Here is a 22,259-nt window from a genome sequence, read left to right as displayed (position 1 = left end):
AAAGCAAAATGCACTTAAAACTGTTGTCATGAATTGAATTGTGTCTCCCCAAAATATCTGTCAACTTGGCTAGGTCATGACTCACAGTATTGTGTGATTGTCCACCATCTTGTCATCTGATGTGATTCTCCTGTGTTGTAAATCCTATCACTATTATGTTAATGAGGTGGACTGGGGGCAGTTATGTTGATGAGATCTACAAGATTAGATTGTATCTTAAGCCAGTCTCTTTTGAGATATAAAAGAGAGAAGTGAGCAGAGAGACATGGGGGCCTCATACCACCAAGAGAGCAATGCCACCGGGAGCAGAGCACATCTTTTGGAGCCGAGGTTCCTGTGCTGAGAAGTTCCTAGACCAAGGGGAAGATAGATGACAAGGACCTTCTTCCAGGGCTGACAGAGAAGAGAAAGCCTTCCCCTGGAACTGATACCCTGAATTAGGGCTTGTAGCCTACTAGACCGTGAGAGAATAAATTTCTCTTTGTTGAAGCCATCCCCTTGTGGTATTTCTGTTATAGCAGCACTAGATAACTAAGACAGCTGTGAAGCCTAGACTATGTGAAATTCAGCATTTGTAAAGTCTACTTAATGATAATAATAATAATAATAGAAACTAAGACATAAATAATGCTACCATGTGCCAGGTACTATTCTAACTTTATATATTAATTCATTTAAACCTCATAACAACCCTAGAAGGTGGTTACTATTATGATCCCCATTGTACAGATGAGAATTTATCCAAGGTCTCACAGCCATTAAAAAAAAAAATCAGAAGACAGCAAACTGTAAGGCACTGTTCTCCTTTCTCGCCATCTACCTTTTCACTCCACTTTAAATGGCAGGAACCCTGATTCAATTGGTCCTTCTGGTGCCACTGGTAAGTGGCAGAGTGCTTGCTCCCTTCTTCCTGGCTTGAGCGGAAGGGACAAGCTCTGCTCCTTGTCTGTTAGGAGGCTTGGCCAGTTCCTTTTGACTCTCCTCCTCTGAGACAGCCAACTCTCCTAACTGGGCACTGGGCATTCTCTCTGTTTCCATGTCTGATACTCTTCTCCCCAGGTCTGGAAGTTCGATGTTGCTTTGGCTTGTTTTTTAACCATTACTGGTAAGATCTGAGACCTGGGTTTGGTATTGGGGGCTTACATTGCAAAAAGCAAGTCACGCTTTGGACTGATGCTCTTTAGACCTGACTGACTTAAGAAGAATAGACTGGTTTAAGAATTACTATTTTTTTAACCATGCTCTGCATGGGCCAAACCACAGGTCATAGTCACAGAGCCACAGCAAACTTTTCTCCCTCCCTTCCACAACTCTTGATGTAGAGTTGATGTTGTCCCTCATTGTTTCCCTAAGGGACTTGATAATGTTGTGGGTGGAATTCAGGCAACTCACCACCATCAACTAGTACTCTCTCCCTCAATATGCATAGTCACAAAAATCTCAACAATACAGCCAACAGCTTGGGCTGGGGTTGGCTCTCTGTTTGTGGAGAAGAATTTGTGACACATGCAAGAATGTGTATCCATATTGCTGTTTTAGAAAAAGGCCTTCACAATTCTCCCCTTCTGTGTGACCAGTCTAAAGCTGACTGAGGTTAAAAAAACAAGCTGCTCTGGAATAGCACTTTCTTTATTCACACCTCTAGTCTTGCCTTTTTTACACTGTCTTCTGCTGACTGAACTCAACAGTCCCATTACCTAAGTTTTATTACAGGATCGCAGCCTTCTGTTTGGCCTTAGATAAACCTGTTGCCGTCGAGTGGATTCTGACTCATAGCGACCTTATAGGACAAAGTAGAACTGCCCCATAGAGTTTCCAAGGAGCCCCTGGTGGATTCAAACTGGCGACCTTTTTGTTAGCAGCCATAGCTCTTAACCACTACGCCACCAGGGTTTCCTGGTCCTAGATACTACCCAAAAATTTGAGTCTGAATCTTGATAAACTCTTCTCTAGCTGCACCATGATGTTCAGAGTGGGATGGCAAAGAAAACATATTTTCTCTTGAAGCCATTAGTAGTAATATCTTCTACAATCCATCCATTTCTGATTCTCCTTTCTTTATGGGCACTCAGAAGTATTACATTTCCCCATTCCATTATAGTTAAGTGGGATGATGTGATTAGTTTTGCTGTAAATGGAAGTACCATTTATGGGCCAAAGAATTTAATTGCTGGTGTTAGCCTCTCCAGGGCTCCTTTCCTCTGACCCAGAGATTATAGAGAAGGCCTCATGTTGAGGGGATAGAGCCAGAAGAGGGATGGCTGTGCTGCTGCATTGAAGACAGTTGCCTTGGGAATTACCCACACATTATAGTTGAATTTTCTTTTTTTTTTTTTTTTTGTATAAGTGAGAAATCTTTGTTGTGTTAATTCACTATGATTTGGGAGTTGTTTGTTACTGCAGCGTAACTTAGCCTATCCTGACTAATTAACCTGGTGATATGGGGACTTTGCATTTCATTTGCATGTATTATTTTTAATTAGCTGCTATTGTATCATGGATCTTTCTCTATTAATTTATTTATTACAACTTTATTGAGGCATAATTGGCATGGAACTGTACCTATTTAAAGTGTATAATTTTATGAGTTTTGACATATGTATACGTCCATGAAACCATCATCACAATCAAGATAATGAACATATCACCCCCAAATTTTCCCTGTGACTCTTTGCAATCTCTTCCTCTATCTCTTCTCTCCCTCCTCCCCTCATCCCAACCATTGATCTGCTTTCTGTCACTAGATATTTTCTACAATTTTATATAAGTGGAATCGTACAATATATATTGTCTTTTGTCCAGCTTCCTTCAGTCAGCATGATTATTTCAGCATAATTATTTGAAGATTCATCCTTATTGTTGCATGTATCAATAATTCATCCCTTTTAATTTCTGAGTAGCATTCTTTAGTATGGATACACCACAATTTGTTTATGGGCATTTGCATTGTTTCCAGTTTTTGGCTGTTACAAATAAAGCTGCTGTGAACCTTCATGTATAAGTCTTTATATGGACATACGCTTTCATTTGTCTTGGGTTAGTACTTAGGAGTGAAATGGCTGGGCAGTATGTTATGATTAGCTTTTTAAGAAAACACAAAGCTATTTTCCAAAGTGTTTGTACCATTTTACATTCTCACCAGCAGTATATGAGACTTCCAGTTGCTCTACTTTCTTGCCAATACTTGGTATGGTATGACCTTAATTTTGATCGAATGATTATACCATCTAAAGCACACAGCTTTGTTCCCAGTTCTTGATACTTCTTACAATAATTTCTTAACTGGCACTCCTCCTTCAGACAAAATTGAGGTTGTCAGATAGGAACTCTGTGAACCCTCCTCCCACCACGTATAAACTTAGCTCTATTAGTACCAATTATTCTCACCTTGCTTCCTAAGACAGAAGGGGAGCTGTGTCTTCACCTTCTCCTGTCTCAGACTTCCCATCTTCTGACACTGTGTCCTGGACCCCTTTCTCCTCTGTGAAGCTTACTCTGTCAGGTATCTTTCTCTCTCTGCGATCTTCAGCTTTTCCAGTTATACAGTACTTTCTTCTCAATCTAATAATAAATGCTTACTTATCTTTGAAAAGCAAAAGAAAGACCATATTGTGGCTCTTAATTTCCCTCTAGTTATCACCCTATCTCTCTCCTTCCTCTTAAGACTAAACATACAGGGGGAGAAAAAACCTGAAAACTTCCATTTCCTCTTCAATCCACTGCAGCTTGGCTTTCATACCACACTCCATCGAAGCAGCTCTCACTTAGGTCACCAATGACCACCATATTCCTAAATCTAACACTTTCCAATCCCTCTCTGAACCTCTTGGCAGCTTCTACACACTTGACCATTTTCTTCTTAAAACTTTTTTCCTCTTGACTTTCCAAGCTTCTCCTCAGACCACATTGGATGATGCTCTTTGGTTTCCTTTCTCTCTTGCTTCCCTTCACTGTACTCCCAAATGTTACTGTGTCTGAAAGTGTTTCATTAGCCGCATTTCCTCCCACGGCCTCACTTCCACCTCAAGTCTGATGACTACCCATCTATATCTCCATTCCAACCATTCTTGTGAAGCCACAAGGCCAACTGCTTCTACTTGGATATCCCACAGATCCTGAAATTCATTATGTAGAAAACATAATTCATCACCCTTGTCCTCAAATCTTCCTCTCCTCCTATGTTTCCATCTCACTGAATCCACCCAGCTTAATATCCTTGACACCTAACCTGCTCTTCAACCCCAACATCCACTCACTCAGTCTGAGCCACTGTACATCTTTGAGATCTCTTGAGTCTATATCCTCTCCGCTACTCCTGCCCCTGCCTTTGCTGAGGCTGCATCACCTCTCGTCTAGATTACTATAACCAGCCTCCTAAATTGTCTCTTGGCTTCTAATCTTTCCCGCTGCAATCCACTTCCAACACTGCTCTTTGTGATAATGCTCTTACTTACTTCTCCAGACTTATATCCTGTCACTTCATCTCTAGGTTCTACACTTTATGTATCACAGATCCATCAAATGGCCTGAATTTCTCTGAATGGGCTTTTGTCCTTCATGTTGCCCTCTTAGTCTGGAATAACCCTCTTTCGATGCTCTTTGCCTTGCAAATTTCTACAGGTTTCTTCTAGATCCAGGTTAGTGTTACTTCTCTGGTGGACTCTTCCATATTTCCCTGACCTTCATATGGAATTATTTATCACTGTTTGTATAATTTTATTACTGCACTTTTCACCAGCACTGCTTTCATACCTATGACTATTATTTTATATAACAAAAGGGGCTTTAAAAATGTGATTAAGTTAAGGATCTTGAGATGGCGAGATTATCCTGGATTATCTAAATGTAATCACAGTGTCTTTATAAGAGGAAGGCAAAGGGAGGTTTGACAATCATGCAGCTGTAGAAGTTGGAAAGGACAAGGAAATGGGTTCTCCCCTAGAGCCTCTATAGGGAGTGCCGCCCTGCCAGCACCTCAATTTTGGCCCAGCAAAGCTGATTTTGGATTTCTCATCTCCAGGACTGTAAGTGAATAAATGTGTGTTGTTTGAAGCCACCAGTCTTGTGGTGATTTGTGGAAGCAGCAGCAGGAAATCAGGTCTCATGTTTACAAGGCTCTGCTCTAGGCCTCCTGCAGCTGTACTCCTTCTCTTGGGGTAAAGTCCGAGTTCTAGCTTCTAGACCAGGCTCCAGGTACCCAGGACCCCTGAAATCTTTAGTTAAGGAATTCTTAACTTATGGCCTATTTCCAGGGCCTATACACCAAGCAAGTTGATTTCTCATTAAACAATTAATACACAAATTGTTTTGTGACATTGGTTGTCAACCCCACGAAGGGTCAACACTCAACCTTTCTTTACCCTAGGTTCCCTGTTTCCATTCGCCCAGTTTTCCTGTCATTTCCTGCCTTCTTGTCTTTGTTTTTGGGCTGGTGTGCCCATCAGTCCCCTATACATGATTGAACTATGAACCACATACCTCACGTGTTATTGTTGTCTCCATAGACCTAGCTAATCTTTGAAGGGTGAACCTCAGAAGTGACTTCAGTACTGAGTTAAAAAAATATATGATTGGGGACCATATTCTCGGGATTTCTCCAGTCTCTGTCAGACCAATAAGCCTGGTCATTTTTTTGTGTGTGTGTGAATTTGAATTTTGTTCTATAACTTCCTCCTGCTCTGTCAGGGACTCCCTATTGTGATCCCTGCTAGAGAAGTCAGTGGTGGTAACTGGGCACCATCTAGTTGTTCTGGGCTCAGTCTGGTAGAGGTCATGGTAGTTGTGGTCCATTAGTCCTTTGGACTAATCTTTTCCTTATGTCTGTGGTTTTCTTCATTCTCCTCTCCTCCAGCCAGGATAGGACAAGTAGCTGTATATTAGATGGCCATTTGCAGGCATTTAAGATCCGAGATGCTACTCATCACAGTCAGATATGGAACATCTTCTTTATAGACTATGTTATGCCAATCGAGTTCAATGTCCCCTAAGACCATGGTCCTCAGACCTCAGTCCAGTAGTTTGGTATCTCAGGGCATTTGGATGTGTGTGTGTGAAGCTTCTATGACTTTGTCCCGGTCAAGCTGTGCCGACTTCCCTGCTAAGTTTGTCTTCTTGAGGCAGACTGTACTGCTGGAGTGCTCATGCCTAGAAGCTAAAGGGTAGTCAAGGGAGGAATTGTTTATGAAGGTGAACCACTGTGCAGACAGTAGACTGAAGAACACAAGCTAAAGCCGAGAGACCGCATAGGAGGCAACTATAATAATTCACACAAGAGATGCTGATGGTGTTGTAGGTAGTGAGAAGTGACTAAATTCTGGGTATATTTTGAAGTTAAAGGCAATAGGCTAACACATTGGATGTGAGGTATGAGAGAAAGAGAAGGGTTAAGGATGATTCCAAGGGTTTCTGCCTTGAACAACAAGAAAGATGACATTGCAATTAACTGAGATGATAAAGAAGAGAGAGTAGATTTGGAGGAAAAGATCAGTGGACCAAATTTCAATGTGTTAAGTTCAGGATACTTATTAGATAACAAAGTGGATAGACAGTTGGATATTTGAGTGAGTCCTGGCTTTCTCAAAGACTGTATGCTTCAAGCAACTAGCATAGGGTCTTACAGATGGAGACTCTTAATTTATATTTGATAAGTCAAATGCATATGTGACATCCTCCATGGAAAAGTCTCAAGAGCTACCCATAGTTTTATATCCTCACATCATCAGTTTGGTTAATGTCAAGCCTATGAGACAACTCTGTAAGCCAAGGATATTAACAACCTGATCATTTAGTGCTTTCTTGTTTTTGGCTCTTCCAAATATTTTGATTAGGATTGGGACTGATGTTGGATATTAATACCAAATGGATTGAAGTCAGATCCCATGGTCTGTATCTTATTATTGTAGTGTGAAAATCTCTTCATTTGCTGATTGCAAGAAATTTTTCTTAGTAATTCTAAAATGTATAGTAATATTGACTTTTTGTTCCGCCTCTGAAATTACTTTTTTTCCTCACCACACATTTCGGATTTCAGTCCACTTGAATTTGTTCTGGATGCTAATAAGTCTTGAAACAGGGTCCAATGATGCTGAATAATCTATGAAGTTTAGTTCTTAAGAATATTTCAGTTTGATGAATGAAAAATAATGCTGATCTTCCAGGCTCTAGTTTTACAGACAACCATGTTTATAAAACATAGTGTGTTTTATAGTGTTGAAAAGGTCACAGTTCTGCTGTGAACTTTTAGAGACTATATTGCACATGCATTTTCTCTTGTAACTTCTACAGTCAAGCTTTTTTCCCCATCACTGTCCTGAAACTTCTTTTGTCAAGTTCACCAGTGACCTTTACATTTCAAAATCTGTAGTCATTTTTAAATCCTCATTTTACTTATTCTCTCAGCAACATTTGACCCATTTGACTGCTCCTTCCATAGACACTTTTTTCACCTTTATTTTACGTGACTGTGTTCTTTTGGTTTCTTCCCATCTTGCTGGCGACATCTTCTCTACCTCCTTTGCTTGAACCTCCTTCTCTTCTTGATTTCTAAATACTGCAGGTGCCTGGGGCTCAGTCCTTGGCCCTCTTCTCTGTCTATATGTACTCCCAGGGTGACTCCATCCAGCCCCATGGCTTTAAATAGTACTTTTTTTAAATGCTAGCGCAATTTAGATCTCCCTCCTGAAATTCAGACTTCTTTAGCTAACCTCTCTGTGCCACCACTTCTTCTTCCATAAAATGAGGATAAAAATAGTATCTACCTCATAGCATTAGTGTTGGATATTCTCTTTGCACCTCCAGATCCACTCTTCATCCTTCTCCACTCTGCTCAGTGCCCAGGGAGGCTGATCTGCATGGACGGCATCAAATGGTTATCTTGCTCCCTGGCTTTTCTGATTGGGTTTAGTTAAGGGAAGGTACCATCAGAAGATGGGATAGGGGAGGAGAAGATGTTTCAGTTATTTATTCTCCCAACTTCCTTCCTGGGTAATGGGTTGGAAGTACCTGCCTTCTTCTACTAAAGGTCATAGGTCATATTGGGGAACCAACAGTTACAGCCCTCTCTCCTGGTTCCCGTAATTGCCCTCTCCCCAGTTCTCTTCTGGCAGCCCTGCTGGTGCTAGCTTTGAGGGGCTTCACCACCCCTTGTTGGTTTCTCTTAATTGTGCTCACACTTATAAATAGTACCTTCATTAAACTCTCTTCAATCAACTAGTTTGAGTGTGCCATTTGTTTCCTGATGGGACCTGACTGATTCAGAATTGTTACGTTGGTATTTGTAAAGTGCTTAGAACAATGTCTGGCACATAGTAAGTGCCCTAGAAGTGTGTTTTAGTTATCTAGTGCTGCTATAACAGAAATACCACAAGTGGATGGCTTTAACAAAGAGAAGTTTATTTCTTCACGGTAAAATAGGCTAAAAGTCCAAATTCAGGGTGTCAGTGCCAGGGGAAGACTTTCTTTCTTTGTTGGCCTTCTCATCAATCTTCCCCCGGACTAGGAGCTTCTCTATGCCTGGACCCTGGGTCAAAGGATGCACTCTGCTCCTGAGCACTGCTTTATTGGTGGTGTGAAGTCCCCTGTCTCTCTGCTTGCTTCTTTCTTTTATATCTTCTTGTAGATTGAGTCCTGCCTCACTAACACAACTGCCACCTATCCTCCCTCATTAACATCATAGAGGCAGGATTTACAACATATAGGAAAATCACACAATACTGGGAATCATGGCCCAGCCAAATTAGTACACACATTTTGGGGGGACATAATTCAATCCATGACAAAATGTTTGTTAAATAAATAAATGAATAAACTGACCTGTCCATTTAGGTGTCTAAAACTAATTTTTTTTATTCCCTACTCCTCTCAGTGTACCTCCTCCTTCTCCCAAGTCTTCTCTACTCACTAAAGACCTCTATGCTCACCCTTTTCCTCAAGGCAAAAACTTTGCAGTCATTCTGCACTTCTTTCTCTCATACCCTTCATCCAATTTCCTTCAACATATTGTTGAAACCCAGCCATTTCTCACCATCTCCACCACTGCCACCATACTCCAAGCCACTGTCATTTCTCATGGGGATTATGGTCATAGATCCCTGTCTCCTGCTCTGACTTTTACCACCCTAGTGACTATTCTCCAGAGACATAAGTCAGACCATGTCATTTCCATATCACTGAGACTAAAGCCTAAGTTCTTAAAGCAGTCTGTAAAATAACACATGTCCTGGCCCGAGCTCTCTCTCCAACTTCATTTCATACCCCACTTTCCCTTGCTCATTCTGTTCTAGCCATATTGACCTTTTCGCTGTTCTTGAACATGCCAGGCACACTCCCACCTCAAAGCCTGTACACTTGCTGCTCTCTTGCCTGGGAAGTTCTTCACCCAGATACCCATATGATATGTCTTGCACCCTCACTTCATTGACATTGCTTCCTAAATGTTACCTCCTCTGAGAGACTTCCCTGGCCATCTTAACCAAAGGAGCACGCACCACTGCTTGCCATCCCCTCACCCTGCTTTATTTTCCTTCGACATGACATCATATATTTATTTGCTTGCAGTGCATCTCCCACACTAGAGTGTAACTCCATGAGCCCAGAGACTTTTTGCCTATTTTGTTCACTTCTGTCTATCTCCAGCCTTAGAAGAGTGATTAACATTTAGTAGGCATTCAACACATATTTGTGGAATGTATGAATTAATTTGCCTGTGCCTGTTTTCCTAAGGCCTAAGAGCAATAACTACTTGTACTTGTGTGCATATTTCTTCACAGGTGCTCAGAGCACATCCATACACTTTATCCTCACATCACCCTGTAAGGAGGGGGGGAGAGGAGACATTTGACTGTGACTTATATAATACGATACACACAATAACCCGTTGGTTGCATATAAACCAAAAAAAAAAAAAACCAAACCCAGTGTCCTTGAGTCAATTCCGATTCATAGCGACCCCATAGGACAGAGTAGAACTGCCCCACAGAGTTCCCGAGGAGTGCCTGGTGGATTCGAACTGCTGACTCTTTGGTTGGCAGCCATAGCACTTAACCACTATGCTGCCAGGGTTTCCTGGTTGCATATGAGAGTGTTTAATTCTTGAGGATCATAATGCCCTGTAACTTCAAAATGAGCATGCCTCTAGAGAGGCTGCTGGACTTGCTTTCATTTACCTCATGATCACAATCTACACTGGAATTCTGTCTTAGAAGAATTTATTCATTTTGTAAGGGTGACCATTTTGCTATAAGACCTGGCTAGCAACAATGTACTATATTAATGTGAATTTTCAACAATTAAAAATTTTTCCAGATGTAAAAACTACAATTGAAGGTTATGGTTTTAGGATGCACAACTGCACATGTGGTGATATGAAGCACTAGTTTCGGACTTTCTCTGGAGCTTGTCTTCCAAATTCAGTTACCTAGGCAGTACATTAATTTACAGTAATAATACTAACAAGCAATTAGTGTCTGTTAATACTGTCACACAAACACATTACTCTCTTCTTGTCCCCTAAGCATGATCTGGGTTAGATATTTCAATGAAAATGTACAAAAACATACAATTTTTTACACTAATATTTTCTCAGGAGGAAGATGATACACAATACACCTTTAAGGTAGATACACTAATAATTCAGCTTTTAAATAATAATTCTAGAGTGAGTCACACACCAAAAATTTTAGTTTTATAATGTGTTTATTTGTGTACAAAATATGTAATTTATTGATGCATATGCAGCAAAATATTCTATCACATACAATAAAAATACACCTTTTATTCCTCTTCCTTGCCCTTAAAATGGCAATACTGTTTTGGCAGTTCAGCAGCTAAAAATAAAGTGCTATAATTAAGCAGTATTGGAATGTCTTCACTTGACAAATGTGATGTACGATGAGTATACAACCACATCTTTGTTACTTTTACAGAACAGGAAGCTCTACATCCTGAACACCTCCAGAAGATACAAATATTTGTATATATATGTACACATGTATACACTGTATATGTAAAATGCCAACAAGCCTCTTTGTCCTTGTGAGTTTGTTGTGTTTATTTAGCTTTCTGTTTTGTTTTCCATTTGCGGCCTTTCTCTTCAAAGTCAAATTCACTCTACTGGGATCTCGAATTCATCAGCAGGCACTGAGAACCTCACAGAAGTCTAGCCTGTTGGGGGTGTGATGTTGGCGAGAGCACCGAGGGAGCCTTCAGACCTCACTAGGGGACCTGGAGCGGAAGGGCACTTTGGACTGGAAACAGCCACAGAACAGGACCCACAGGGCGCGCTGGATCTCCTGGTTGCGGAAGGCATAGATGATGGGGTTGATCATGGAGTTGTAGGTGGCAGGCAGCAGGGTGGCATAGGTGTAGACGGCCGGGTCCTCGCGACTGCCCACCACGCAGTAGATGGCGAACGGCAGCCAGCTGGCACCAAAAGTGCCCAGCACCACGGCCAGCGTCCCCACGCCCTTCCTGGTGGCAGCGAGGTGAGGCGGTGCCAGGCAGTGCTGCTGCAGTGCGATCTGATGGGCGTGTCGCCAGACCACTTGGCAGATGCGCACGTACAGGTGCAGCATGATGGCGAAGACAGCGAAGAAAGCGGCGGAGAGCAGCGCCACGTGGCTGCGCGTCAGCGGGCGCACCACGCTGCAGGTAGATCGCTCCGCCAGGCAGTTCCAGCCCAACACCGGCATCAGCCCGAGGCCTAGGGACACGGTCCAGGTGGCGGCGAGCAGGAGGTGCACGCCCAATAGGGTCCGGCGCGAGTAGTAGGTGAGCGCGTTGTAGACGGACAGGTAGCGGTCCACCGTGATGGCTAGCAGGCTACTGACCGAGGCGGCGAAGGAGGCCACAAGGAATCCCACGGTGAGCAAGCTCACCGTCTCCGAGGGTACCAGGTATTGGAACACGAAGTGCAGGATGAGACCGCAGCCGGCCAGGAGGTCAGCAGTGGCCAAGCTGCCCACCAGCACGAACATGGGCGTGCGCAGCGCCGGAGTGGACGCGATGAGAGCCACCACCAGCGCATTCTCGCCCGCAATCACCGTCCCCGACACGCACAGCAGCACGTCCCACGGGTTAACGGCAGACAGCAGCAGGCCCTGCGGCCCCGCGGGCAGCTGCGAAGACAAGTCCAGCGATGTGTTAGTCCCACCGCCGCCCCCCAGCGCCGCCGCCGCTGCAGGGGAGCCCCATTCGCCAGTGTTCGACGCCGCCGCTCCTTCGGCCACCACTGCCACCACTTGGGACTCGTTGAGCGATGAGGCGCTTGCGTTCATCGCGGCTGGATGCTGCACCCTGCATGGAGAGGGAGAGCACCCGTCAGGTGTGCGGTTCCAGCCGCCAGAGAACTTCCCCGTGCGCAGGTGCCCCGCTCGAATTGCCCGTCCCACCCGGCACTCAGCATTCGGGAACAGAGTGAGGCAGCAGGGATTAAGTGCGAGCCAAAAAGAAATAAATACCTGTTGAGTGAGCGAATGAAACGCACACAAGTCCCCTCAGGGACATTTGAGTTTTTGCCCATATATACACACGGATAACATGCACTCACATGCACACAGATCAATTCCGTAAGTGTGCTTGTAAATGTACCCAAAACCCAAACCAAACCCACTGCCCTCAAGTCCATTCCGACTCATAGCGACCCTATAGGACAGAGTAGAACTGCCCCTCCAAGGAGCCCCTGGCGGATTCGAACTGCCGACCTTTTGGTTGGCAGCCGTAGCACTTAACCACTATGTCACCAGGGTTTCCTGTAAATGCACACGCACCCGTATATACCGAAAAGGGGGTGTCAGTTTAGGCAAGTCCCGCCAGGGCTCGGGACAGCACCTTAGGGGAGGTCTGTAGGGCTGGGCGGTGGACTCGCTGTCCGTGGTGCTGAAAGCGAAGTTTCGGAGATTGTGGAGCAGAGCGAACCCCGCAGCCCACAGAGATGTCTGAGAGGTCTAAGGTGGTGTGTTTGGGGATGTGACGGGGGTGTGAAATAAAGCGTGGCTTTGGGAAGGAACTGTTCCCTGGTCATCTTCACCCCTTCCCCTTCCCACGCCCTCAAAGGTCCTCCGGGGAGCCCAGCTGCCTACCTGGGGAGTCAGGGCTTCACGAAGTAGCTGGTCATGGACACCGTGGCAGGGCGCCGGACTGCGCTCCCCGTGCAGACCGAGCGGTTGCCTGCAGTAGGTGGCCAAGGCCGGGGCGGAGCGGAGCGCGAGACGCCTGTAGCTGTGCTGGCGCAGCCGCGAGTGAGAAACACGGTAGCAGAAAAGGAGGCTGCGAGCTGCGCGCCTGGCGGAGATTGACAGTCACAGAGCGGTGACGTCAGGCTCCCGGCTCCCGGGTGTGAGCTCGGCACTTACTCTCTTCGCTCGCCCATCCCAGTCTCCCCTCCCCCCACCCCAGGATGTCTTAGAAGGCTCGGGGAGAGAGGAGAAGCTGCCTCTGGTCCAGAATCTCCAGGAAAAGCGGGGGGGGGGGGGGGGGGGCGGGGGGAAGAGAGAAGAAGGTGAGGGAGATAGGGAGTGAGGAAGACCCTGAGGCCCTGCGAGGAGGGTGAGCTGGGAGGGAAAGGATGAAGGATTAGGGGCACAGGCAGCAGAGTCTAGGGAGCAGTGAAGGGGCAGGTCGAACCGTGGTGGGACAGGAATGAGCTGTGAATGTCCCTAAAAGCGCAGATTTGGGGGAAAATGTGCTTCTTTTAAGGGTGTTTATGGCACATGCGAGAGTCCCTAGGTGGTGCAAACGGTTAAGCGCTTGACTACTAGCGGAAATGCTGCCTGTTGGAACCCACCCAGTGGCCTGATGGAAGACAGGCCTGACCATCTGCTTCTGAAAGTTCATAGTCTTGAAAATCCTACGGAGCAGTTCTACTCTGCACACATGGAATCGCCATGACTCTGAAGCCGCTCAAGGGCTACTAACAACAACCACATGGACATGAGTCAGTTGAGTGGAACCAGGGGAGAAATAAGAAGTCTTGGGGAGCAGAGAAAGATGACTGAAGAAGGGACACCTGGAACTTTTGAGAAAAACAATCTCTTCGCTTAGAGTTTACCTGTGCAGTTGCTTTCTCTCACTCCGTCCCTCCCTCCGCCTCCCACTATCTTTCTTCAACTTTACACCGCCAGCTTCACGCTCTTTTCCTAGCCCAATGTTTCCTGATTTCAGTAACTGATAGTGCCCTTGCAACTTGCTCTTTAATTGAAGACCAGGTCTGTGTCTTGTTAGAAAAGAAGATGGCAAAATGTGATTTACTTTCCTGGCAACAGACTTTGCCCTGTTAATTAGTACCCTATAAAACAAATTACAGGACCAAAATAGTGATAATTCAGCTGCACCAGACTTCAGTAGGCGGTAGTTTTATTTTCAGCCAAGATAAATCATCCTTTTGATTTAAAGGTGTTTTGTTTTGTCAGTACAATACAAGTATTTAAACTTTTTTTTTTTTTTTTTTGGATCAGCCAGAATTTCCAGTAGCTGTACTTGGGCAAGAACTAACTAGTTTCTTCATCTAAGGCTCTAAAAAAATCGGTTTTCAGGGACCACATGCTCTGGGAAAACTGAAAACTGACATTTGCTATTAGTCCTTCTTCTATTTCTCCCTGTGCATGTTTTACCCTGGCTTCAATTTACCTCTAGCCACAGGGGCTCCAAAAGGAAAAACAGACTCAGACTGTCCAGCGGTAGGAGGTATTTTTTCACCCTGGTTCATTCCCTCTAAACGTGGATCCTGAGTCCAGACTACTCCTGCCAAAATGTAGCTGAACTTCACTATAGAAAAAAATAGCAAGAGGACAGTTAGACTCTTTGCTTCCGTAGTCAATATTGGACCAAAAAAATGAGCTTACACACAATTTCTCCATTTGGGGAGTTTATAAAATTCACACATCACCATATTCATGAACCCAAAACTTGGCTAATGTTCTATGTTTCTGAAAAGAGCCGTTTTGGGTTTTAGTACAAGATTGTCATCCAAGAGCCAAGAATGTTATTTCAGAGCTGTCAAGTGAACTGTCAAACCCCTGTAATAACATACTAACTGCAAATTTTCAAAATGATCAGATAAAGGCCCAAGGAGAGAAGAATTCTCTTTACTGTCTAAATATGTTAGATTTTTTAATTGTGGTAAAAATATATATAACCCAACATTCACTAATTCAACAGTTTTTACATTTACAAATCAGTGACATTGGTTACATTAATCACGATGTACAACCATCACCCATATCTGTTGCCAAATTTTCCATCATCATTAACAGATACTCAATGCTCCCTAAATAATGACTCCCCCTTAGGTATGTTAAACATTTTTACCACTATGCACAATGCACTATGACAGCAGAAGGTATGGGGTTGAAATTGAATACACTACAGAATTTCCATTGGACATTCACAGATTTCACCATTGCCAAGAATGGACTTCTCAGTGGTTTCAGGAAGAAGACAAAATATAAAGAATCATGTACATAGGTGCTGGTTGAGGGTTTGTCTTTGGTACCTCTTCAGATACTAGACTAGATCCTGAGAATAGACAAGGTACATGTTTCAAGCCTCTGCTTATCTCCCTCATGCTCATCAGTCACCTGAGAGGCAGAAGACGGGAAAGAGGAAAGTTGTGTGGTTCATGAAGTACACCAGATTTACTTCATTGCCTGCCCTGCCCACAGGTCCTTCTCAAGTACCTGCTCTGCCAGGCATACTGTAAAATGTTCAGCCTGTGAGCCACATGATATTTCCACCCTCAGACTTGTTTATGGGAAGAGGTTGGCATGTGGCCCACTGCTAGATAAGACCAGCCATCCTTTGCTGGACCAGTGACCAAATTTCCCCTCTTGAAAATCAGAACTAAGAGACTTTGTGATTATAGTCATTCATTACTACAGGCTCTGGAGGCGACATATTATGAAAAGATAGGGCTGCAGCACTCATATGGACCTTGTATAAAATAAGCAATCAGAGGAAGCCAGTTGTAATGGAAGAATGAATCAGGTATGCAGAGAGGAACAGTGTCTTAGTCAACTAGCCCTGCTGTAAACAGAAATACTACAAGTAGATGGCTTTAACAAACAGAAGTTTATTCTGTTACAGTCTAGCAGGTTAGACGTCCAAATTCAGGGTGTCAGCTTGAGGGGAAGGCTTTCTCTGTTGGCTCTAGAGGAAGGTTATTGTCATCAGTCTTCCCCTGGACTAGAAGCATCTCCATGCAGGAACCCCAGGTCCAAAGAATGAGCTCTGCTCCTGGCTGCTGCTTTCTTGGTTGTACAAGGTCCCCTCTCTGCTTGTTTCCCTTTCCTTTTATCTCTTGTAAGATAAAAGGTGGTGCAGGCCACATTCCAGGGAAACTCCCTTTACATTGGATCTGGGATGTGATTTTAGTAAGGGTGTTATAATCCCACCCTAATCCTCTTTAACGTAAAATTACAATCACAAAATGGAGGACAACCACACAACACTGGGAATCATGGCCTAACCAAGGTGACATATATTTTGGAGGGGGGGCACAATTCAATCTGACAGACAGAGACAAAGGAGTTCAAATGACTGAGAGATAGAGGGAGTGACCTCAGTCCCTGAGTGCCTGGTTCCTGGCTCTGGAAATCCAGATCCCTTGACTGCTTTGAGATTTCTCCTTGTGTCCTTGTTTCTTTTTCTATTTTTAAACTTGAGTAGGATTCTGTTCTGTGTATCTTTGATACTTGATTGAAACACACAACGTCTACCAATTTGTGTGATCCTGATCTGTGAAATTTGGTCTCTGGCTAGCAGTCACAAGTTAAGCTCATTACTGCCAATCCGGCGGCACCCTGAGCAGATCCTCTGGTGCCTTCGTTCTTTATATTCCAGCATTACCCAGTCATGACCATGAGGAAACATGCTTGTTGCAGGTTATGCCCAGAAATTACAACCTCTCAACCTCAACCCTTGAGCTCCCTTTGGTATCCCTTGCCTATCTCAGCCTAAGCCAGTGGTTCTCAACCCTGGATGGACACTAGAATTATCTAGAAAGCTTCAAAAAGCTGTCCACGACTGAGTCCCTCACCTGGAGATTCTGATTCATTTGGTCTGGAATGAAGCCTGGGGATTCGTGTTTTCTAGGCTCTAATGAGCTGTCAGAGTTGAGAACACTCAACTAAGCTGTAATACAATACCTCTGTCAGTTTAACCTCTGTCAGTTTAGTGTGCAGTAAAATACTGAAATGATGGATTGGAGTTTGGAATAGTTGCAATAAAGAAATTTTAGCAACAACCTAGCTTCAAGTCATTCAGTGTAATTTCAGGCTTAAGATACTAATCATATCATATGATCCAGCATTCCCACCCCTGGGAATATATCCTAGAGAAATAAGAGCCATCACATGAATAGACATATTCACACCCATGTTCACTGCAGCATTGTTCACAACAGCAAAAAGATGGAAACAACCTAGATGCCCATCAACAGATGAATGGGTAAATAAACTGTGGTACATATACACAAGGGAATACTAAACAACGGTAAAGAACAATGATGAACCTGCGAAGCATCTCACAATATGGATAAATCTGGAGGGCATCATCCTGAGTGAAATAAGTCAGTCACAAAATGACAAATATGTCCTTTTCTAATAAAAATTCTTGAAAAGGTTTACATACAAAAAGAAACAATCTTTGTTACGAGGGAGGGGAGGGATGGGGATGGAAAGACACTAAACAGACGATAGATAAGTGGTAGCTTTGGTGAAGCATAAGACAGTACCCAGTACTGGGGAAGCCAGAATAACTTGTACTAGACAAGGTCATGGAGTCTCCATAGACATATCCAAACTCCCTGAGGAACCAAATTGCTGGGCTGAGGGCTCAGGGAACATCCAGCTCAATTGCCATAACATAGTTTATAAAGAAAATGTTCTACATTCTACTTTGGTGAGTAGCATCTGGGGTCTTAAAAGCTTGTGAGGGGCCATCTAAGATACTCCATTGGTCTCAACCCTTCAGGAGCAAAGGAGAATGAAGTAAACTAAAGCTACAAGGGAAAGATTAGTCCAAAGGACTAATGGGCCACAACTACCACAGCCTCCACCAGACTGAGTCCAGTATAACTGGATGGCCCCCAGCTACCACCATCAACTGCTCTGACAGGGGTCACAATAGAGGGTCCCAGAAACAGCTGGAGAAAAATGTGGAAGAAAATTCTAACTCACAAAAAAAAGACCAGAATTACTAGCCTGACAGAGACTGGAGAAACCCTGACGGTATGGCCCCCAGACACCCTTTTAGCTCAGTAATGTAGTCACTCCTGAGGTTCACCCTTCATCCAAAGATTAGAAAGGCCCACAAAACAAAACAAGGCTAAAAGGGCACACCAGCCCAGGGGCAAGGAGTAGAAGGCAGGAGGGGACAGGAAAGCTGGTAACAGGGAACCCAAGTTTGAGAAGAGAGAGGGTTGACATGTCATGGGGTTGTTAACTAATGTCATAAAACAATATGTGTACTAACTGTTTAATGAGAAGCCAGTTCTGTAAACCTTCATCTAAAGTACAAAAAAAAAAAAAAGATACTAATCGGACTTCCTCTGCAGGCCTTTAGTTTTCCACACTTACCCAGAATCTCCTTCCAGCCCAAGAGGAAGGCCAAGGCTTGGTCTCTGTTGGACCCGGTGAGCTCAGCGGCTCTATCATGGCACTTTAAGCTCAGGCTCTGGTCCAGGTTGCCCTGGCCCCTCTATTCTACTATAGCCCTCAAGATACCTCAACATCTGCCTCCTATTCTAAGTTCATGGGCACGTCTCAGGTGTGCCCCTTCTTGGCCCAGGTCTTTGCAAATCAATTCTGTTTTACAAAATCAGATACGTAGTCAGCCACGATGTCTATACGCTTATAAAACTATATTAGAAAGACCCATACTAGTGGTTTTTGCCTCTCTCTCTGGACATCTGTGAGACATACTCACACTTTCTCTACTCGGTTCATGGAAACAGGTGGTACAGTTTTCTACTGGGAAGTATGAGCCTACCTAGTGGTATACAGGTACTTGTGCTGACAGCTTGGAAGAGAGCAGGTGCTGATGCTGTTTATTAAGAAAGATTGTTGTTGAAAGACCAGGAATCACAAAGGACTACTGAGCATTGTACATGGTTCATCCAGATCTAGGGTGTTGAATAGAGTATAACCTTTTGGGGACACATGTGGAAGTAGATAAATGATACTCAAAATGTCTACCTTTTTCTGCTTACACATATCCTTGGGGTCCCTTCTCACACTCAGGCATCACCTTGTCATAATGTTCAAGGTGACCGACTTCCTCAGCATGTCTAAAACACACCAGGAATATTCCTGCCCTATGTCAGGTGAGCAGTCTCCACTCTAAAGGGTTGTTATGCTGGGAGGTCAGCATCACTTGATGTTCCCATCAAATTCAGATAAGAAGCATTATCATGAGCACATGTCTGCAGAGTGCAGACCACTGTGCAAGACAGCTGAGATTTTCTATTTAATTCATTAGTGGAACATTGTTTTTTTTATGAGAAACAAATCAGGAAAAATAATACTATCTAAAGACATATGTCTGTTTCATAAAAAGTGAAAATAATTTAATTGAGTTTCATAAGAAATGTATAATCTTACAATTAGGTTACCTAGTTTACTGAATATGAGAATGCTATTGAAAATCTTGGCTCTACTTGGTATATTTGAAAAGTAACACAGAGGCAGTATTCTAATCCTTTACGCTCTACATTTTCGAAGTGCTTTAAAGCTCACAAAGTGGGTTCAGACACATTATCTGGTTTTGTTCTCTGAAACAATTACACTGAATTTGGGGTTATTATCTTTGCAGATGTGACAGCTGATCGTTCAGAGAGGTGAAGTGAGTTGTCCCAGGGCACAGAGGGCATCACTGGGAGACCTGAGCCTGGGATGAGTTCATTTTTACTCAGTGCCATGTTTACCAAGGGCCACTTGTGTGCGGGGGCTATGGCAGGTTTTGAGGCCATAGGGATGAACAGGATGCTCCTCTCACTTTGATGGCCTGGCCCTCATTCCCACTAATTGCAAGTTTGCCTCCCTCTCTGCCTGGGCCATTTGTGCAGATGAGGCCTGATGAGCCACACCAGGAGCAACAGCCCTGTCATCTTCTTCTCTGGCCTCCAGGCCATTGACAGGAGTCCTTGTGTGCTGGGGCAAGTGCTTCCTCCTCCCATGGTCCTTGGCCTCTTCTCCCCTAGCAGTCTCTGAAGGGCAGGTGAGCAGAGGCCTGGGTATGAGTGATTCCAAAAAGGTTCCTGCCTACATCTGGCATGGAGGCTCTCACCCCTACCTTATCCCAATAGTCCTGCTTTGTATGAGAAGAAAACAAAGAAAGCAAACAGACAAACAAAACCAAACAAACCCGGTGCTGCCGTGTTGATTCCGACTCATAGCGACTCTACAGGACAGCATAGAATTGCCCCATAGGATTTCCAAGGCTATAAATCTTTTACAGAAGCAGACTGCCACATCTTTCTCTCTTGTAGCACCTAGTGGATTCAAACAGTTGACCTTTCAGTTAACAGCCAAGCACTTAACTACTGCACCACCAGGGCTTCATATGAGAAGAAAGGTCTCCTTTAAACTAGATGGTAAAGTTAGACCAGTCATGGGCTACCCATCACTTGTGTAATTAGACAAATTCACTGTGTACAAGATAGCAATTATCTCACAGGAAAACAAGACAAACATCAATTAAATGTGTGCAAAGGTATGTAGACTCAAAGATTCAAAGAGGTTTTACTTTGGATAGATGGATCTAAAACGATAGAGGATGAATTTTATAACTTCAGTATTACTATGAGCAGCATTTTACAAATGACCTTTTTTCTGTTTTGTAGGCTGCCTTTAAATGTATTGTTAAAGACTTAAAGAGAATTCTTAAAGAAAAATATTCATGCATATTCCCAACAGCTAGCTAACCAAGACTCTTTTTTTTATTTCCCTAGACTGTAAACCTCTTGAGAGGTGTTATAGATTGAACTGTGTCCCCCCAAAAATATGTGTCAACTTGGTTAGGCCATGATTCCCAGTATTGCCCTCCATTTTGTGATTATAATTTTATGCTAAAGAGGATTAGGGTGGGATTGTAGCACCACTCTTACTCAGATCACCTCCCTGATCCAATATAAAGGGAGTCTCCCTGGGGTGGAGCCTGCACCACCTTTTACCCCTCAAGAGATGAAAGGAAAGCAAGCAGAGAGCTGGGAACTTCATAACACCAAGAAAGCAGCACCTGAAGCAGAATGTGTCCTTTGGACATAGGGTCCCTGTGCCTGAGAAACTCCTCGACCAGGGGAAGATTGAGGACAAGGACCTTCCTCCAGAGCTGACAGAAAGAGAAAGCCTTCCCCTGGAGCCAACACCCTGAAGTTGGACTTGTAACCTACTAGACTGTGAGAAAATTAATTTCTCTTTGTTAAATTCATCTACTTGTGGTATTTCTGTTATAGCAGCACTAGATGACTAAGACAAGGGGATGGTCCATTTCTAGTTAATCTTTCCATTAGTACGATCTGGCACAGAGCAGGTGCCCAACAAATGTCTACCGAATGACTATTTCCTGAATTTATCCACATGCATGTATATTTTATGCAGGTATGTTGCATACCCAGTAAACAATATACAATTTAAGTTTTCACTTGGTAATAAAGAGTATGTCATTAATATTTTTCTATATTGTACTGTAATTGCTTTTTCATACTTTTGCTTTATCATTCATTCATTTGTTCAATAAACATTTATATGTTATATATTATGTCTAATATATGCTAGAAATTGTGCTAGAAAATGAAGGTGCCAAAATATGTCCCCTTCCTCAGAAAGAAGTAAATAGATTCTAAAAGAACAGTGTGATACATGTTATAAAGAAGAGGTAATCGCAGGGGTAATGGGAGCACTCAAGAGAATACTCTCACTCAGCCTGGGGAAGTCAGGGAAGGCCTCTTAGAGGAGGTGATACCCAAGCTGAAGAATGAGTAATAGTCGTGTAGGTAAGGAAAACATGGAAAGGTGTTCCAGGCAGAAAGGACTGCATGTGCAAAAGGCATGAACGCAAAGGAGACTGGTACATGTCACTGGGACTATAGGTAGTTAATTGTGGCTGGCATGCAAGACAAAATGGCTAGAGTAGAGATACACCAGGAAGGTGGGACTAACTCATGGAGGGCTTCCTATGCTGTGGCAGGATAAATCCTGACAGGTTTTCTTAAGCAGATGAGGTTGACATAATCAGACATGGGTTCCTTTAACAGCTTATGAAGGCCC

The 22,259-nt window shown here is 43.7% G+C and overlaps 1 protein-coding gene across 1 annotated transcript; it reads right to left on the bottom strand.

The window, feature by feature from the left end:
• Positions 1-11,201: 11,201 nt before the first annotated feature.
• GPR6 (G protein-coupled receptor 6) lies at positions 11,202-12,278 on the bottom strand. The gene has a single exon (XM_049875529.1). The coding sequence runs from the start codon at positions 12,270-12,272 to the stop codon at positions 11,202-11,204; it is 1,071 nt and encodes a 356-aa protein (XP_049731486.1). The 5' UTR covers positions 12,273-12,278.
• Between the last annotated feature and the right edge of the window lie 9,981 nt (positions 12,279-22,259).

This window comes from Elephas maximus, chromosome 1, assembly GCF_024166365.1.
Source record: "Elephas maximus indicus isolate mEleMax1 chromosome 1, mEleMax1 primary haplotype, whole genome shotgun sequence".
Taxonomy (NCBI): domain Eukaryota; kingdom Metazoa; phylum Chordata; class Mammalia; order Proboscidea; family Elephantidae; genus Elephas; species Elephas maximus.
The sequence above is the reverse complement of the archived record's forward strand: the minus strand, read 5'-3'. Positions and strand labels throughout refer to the sequence as shown.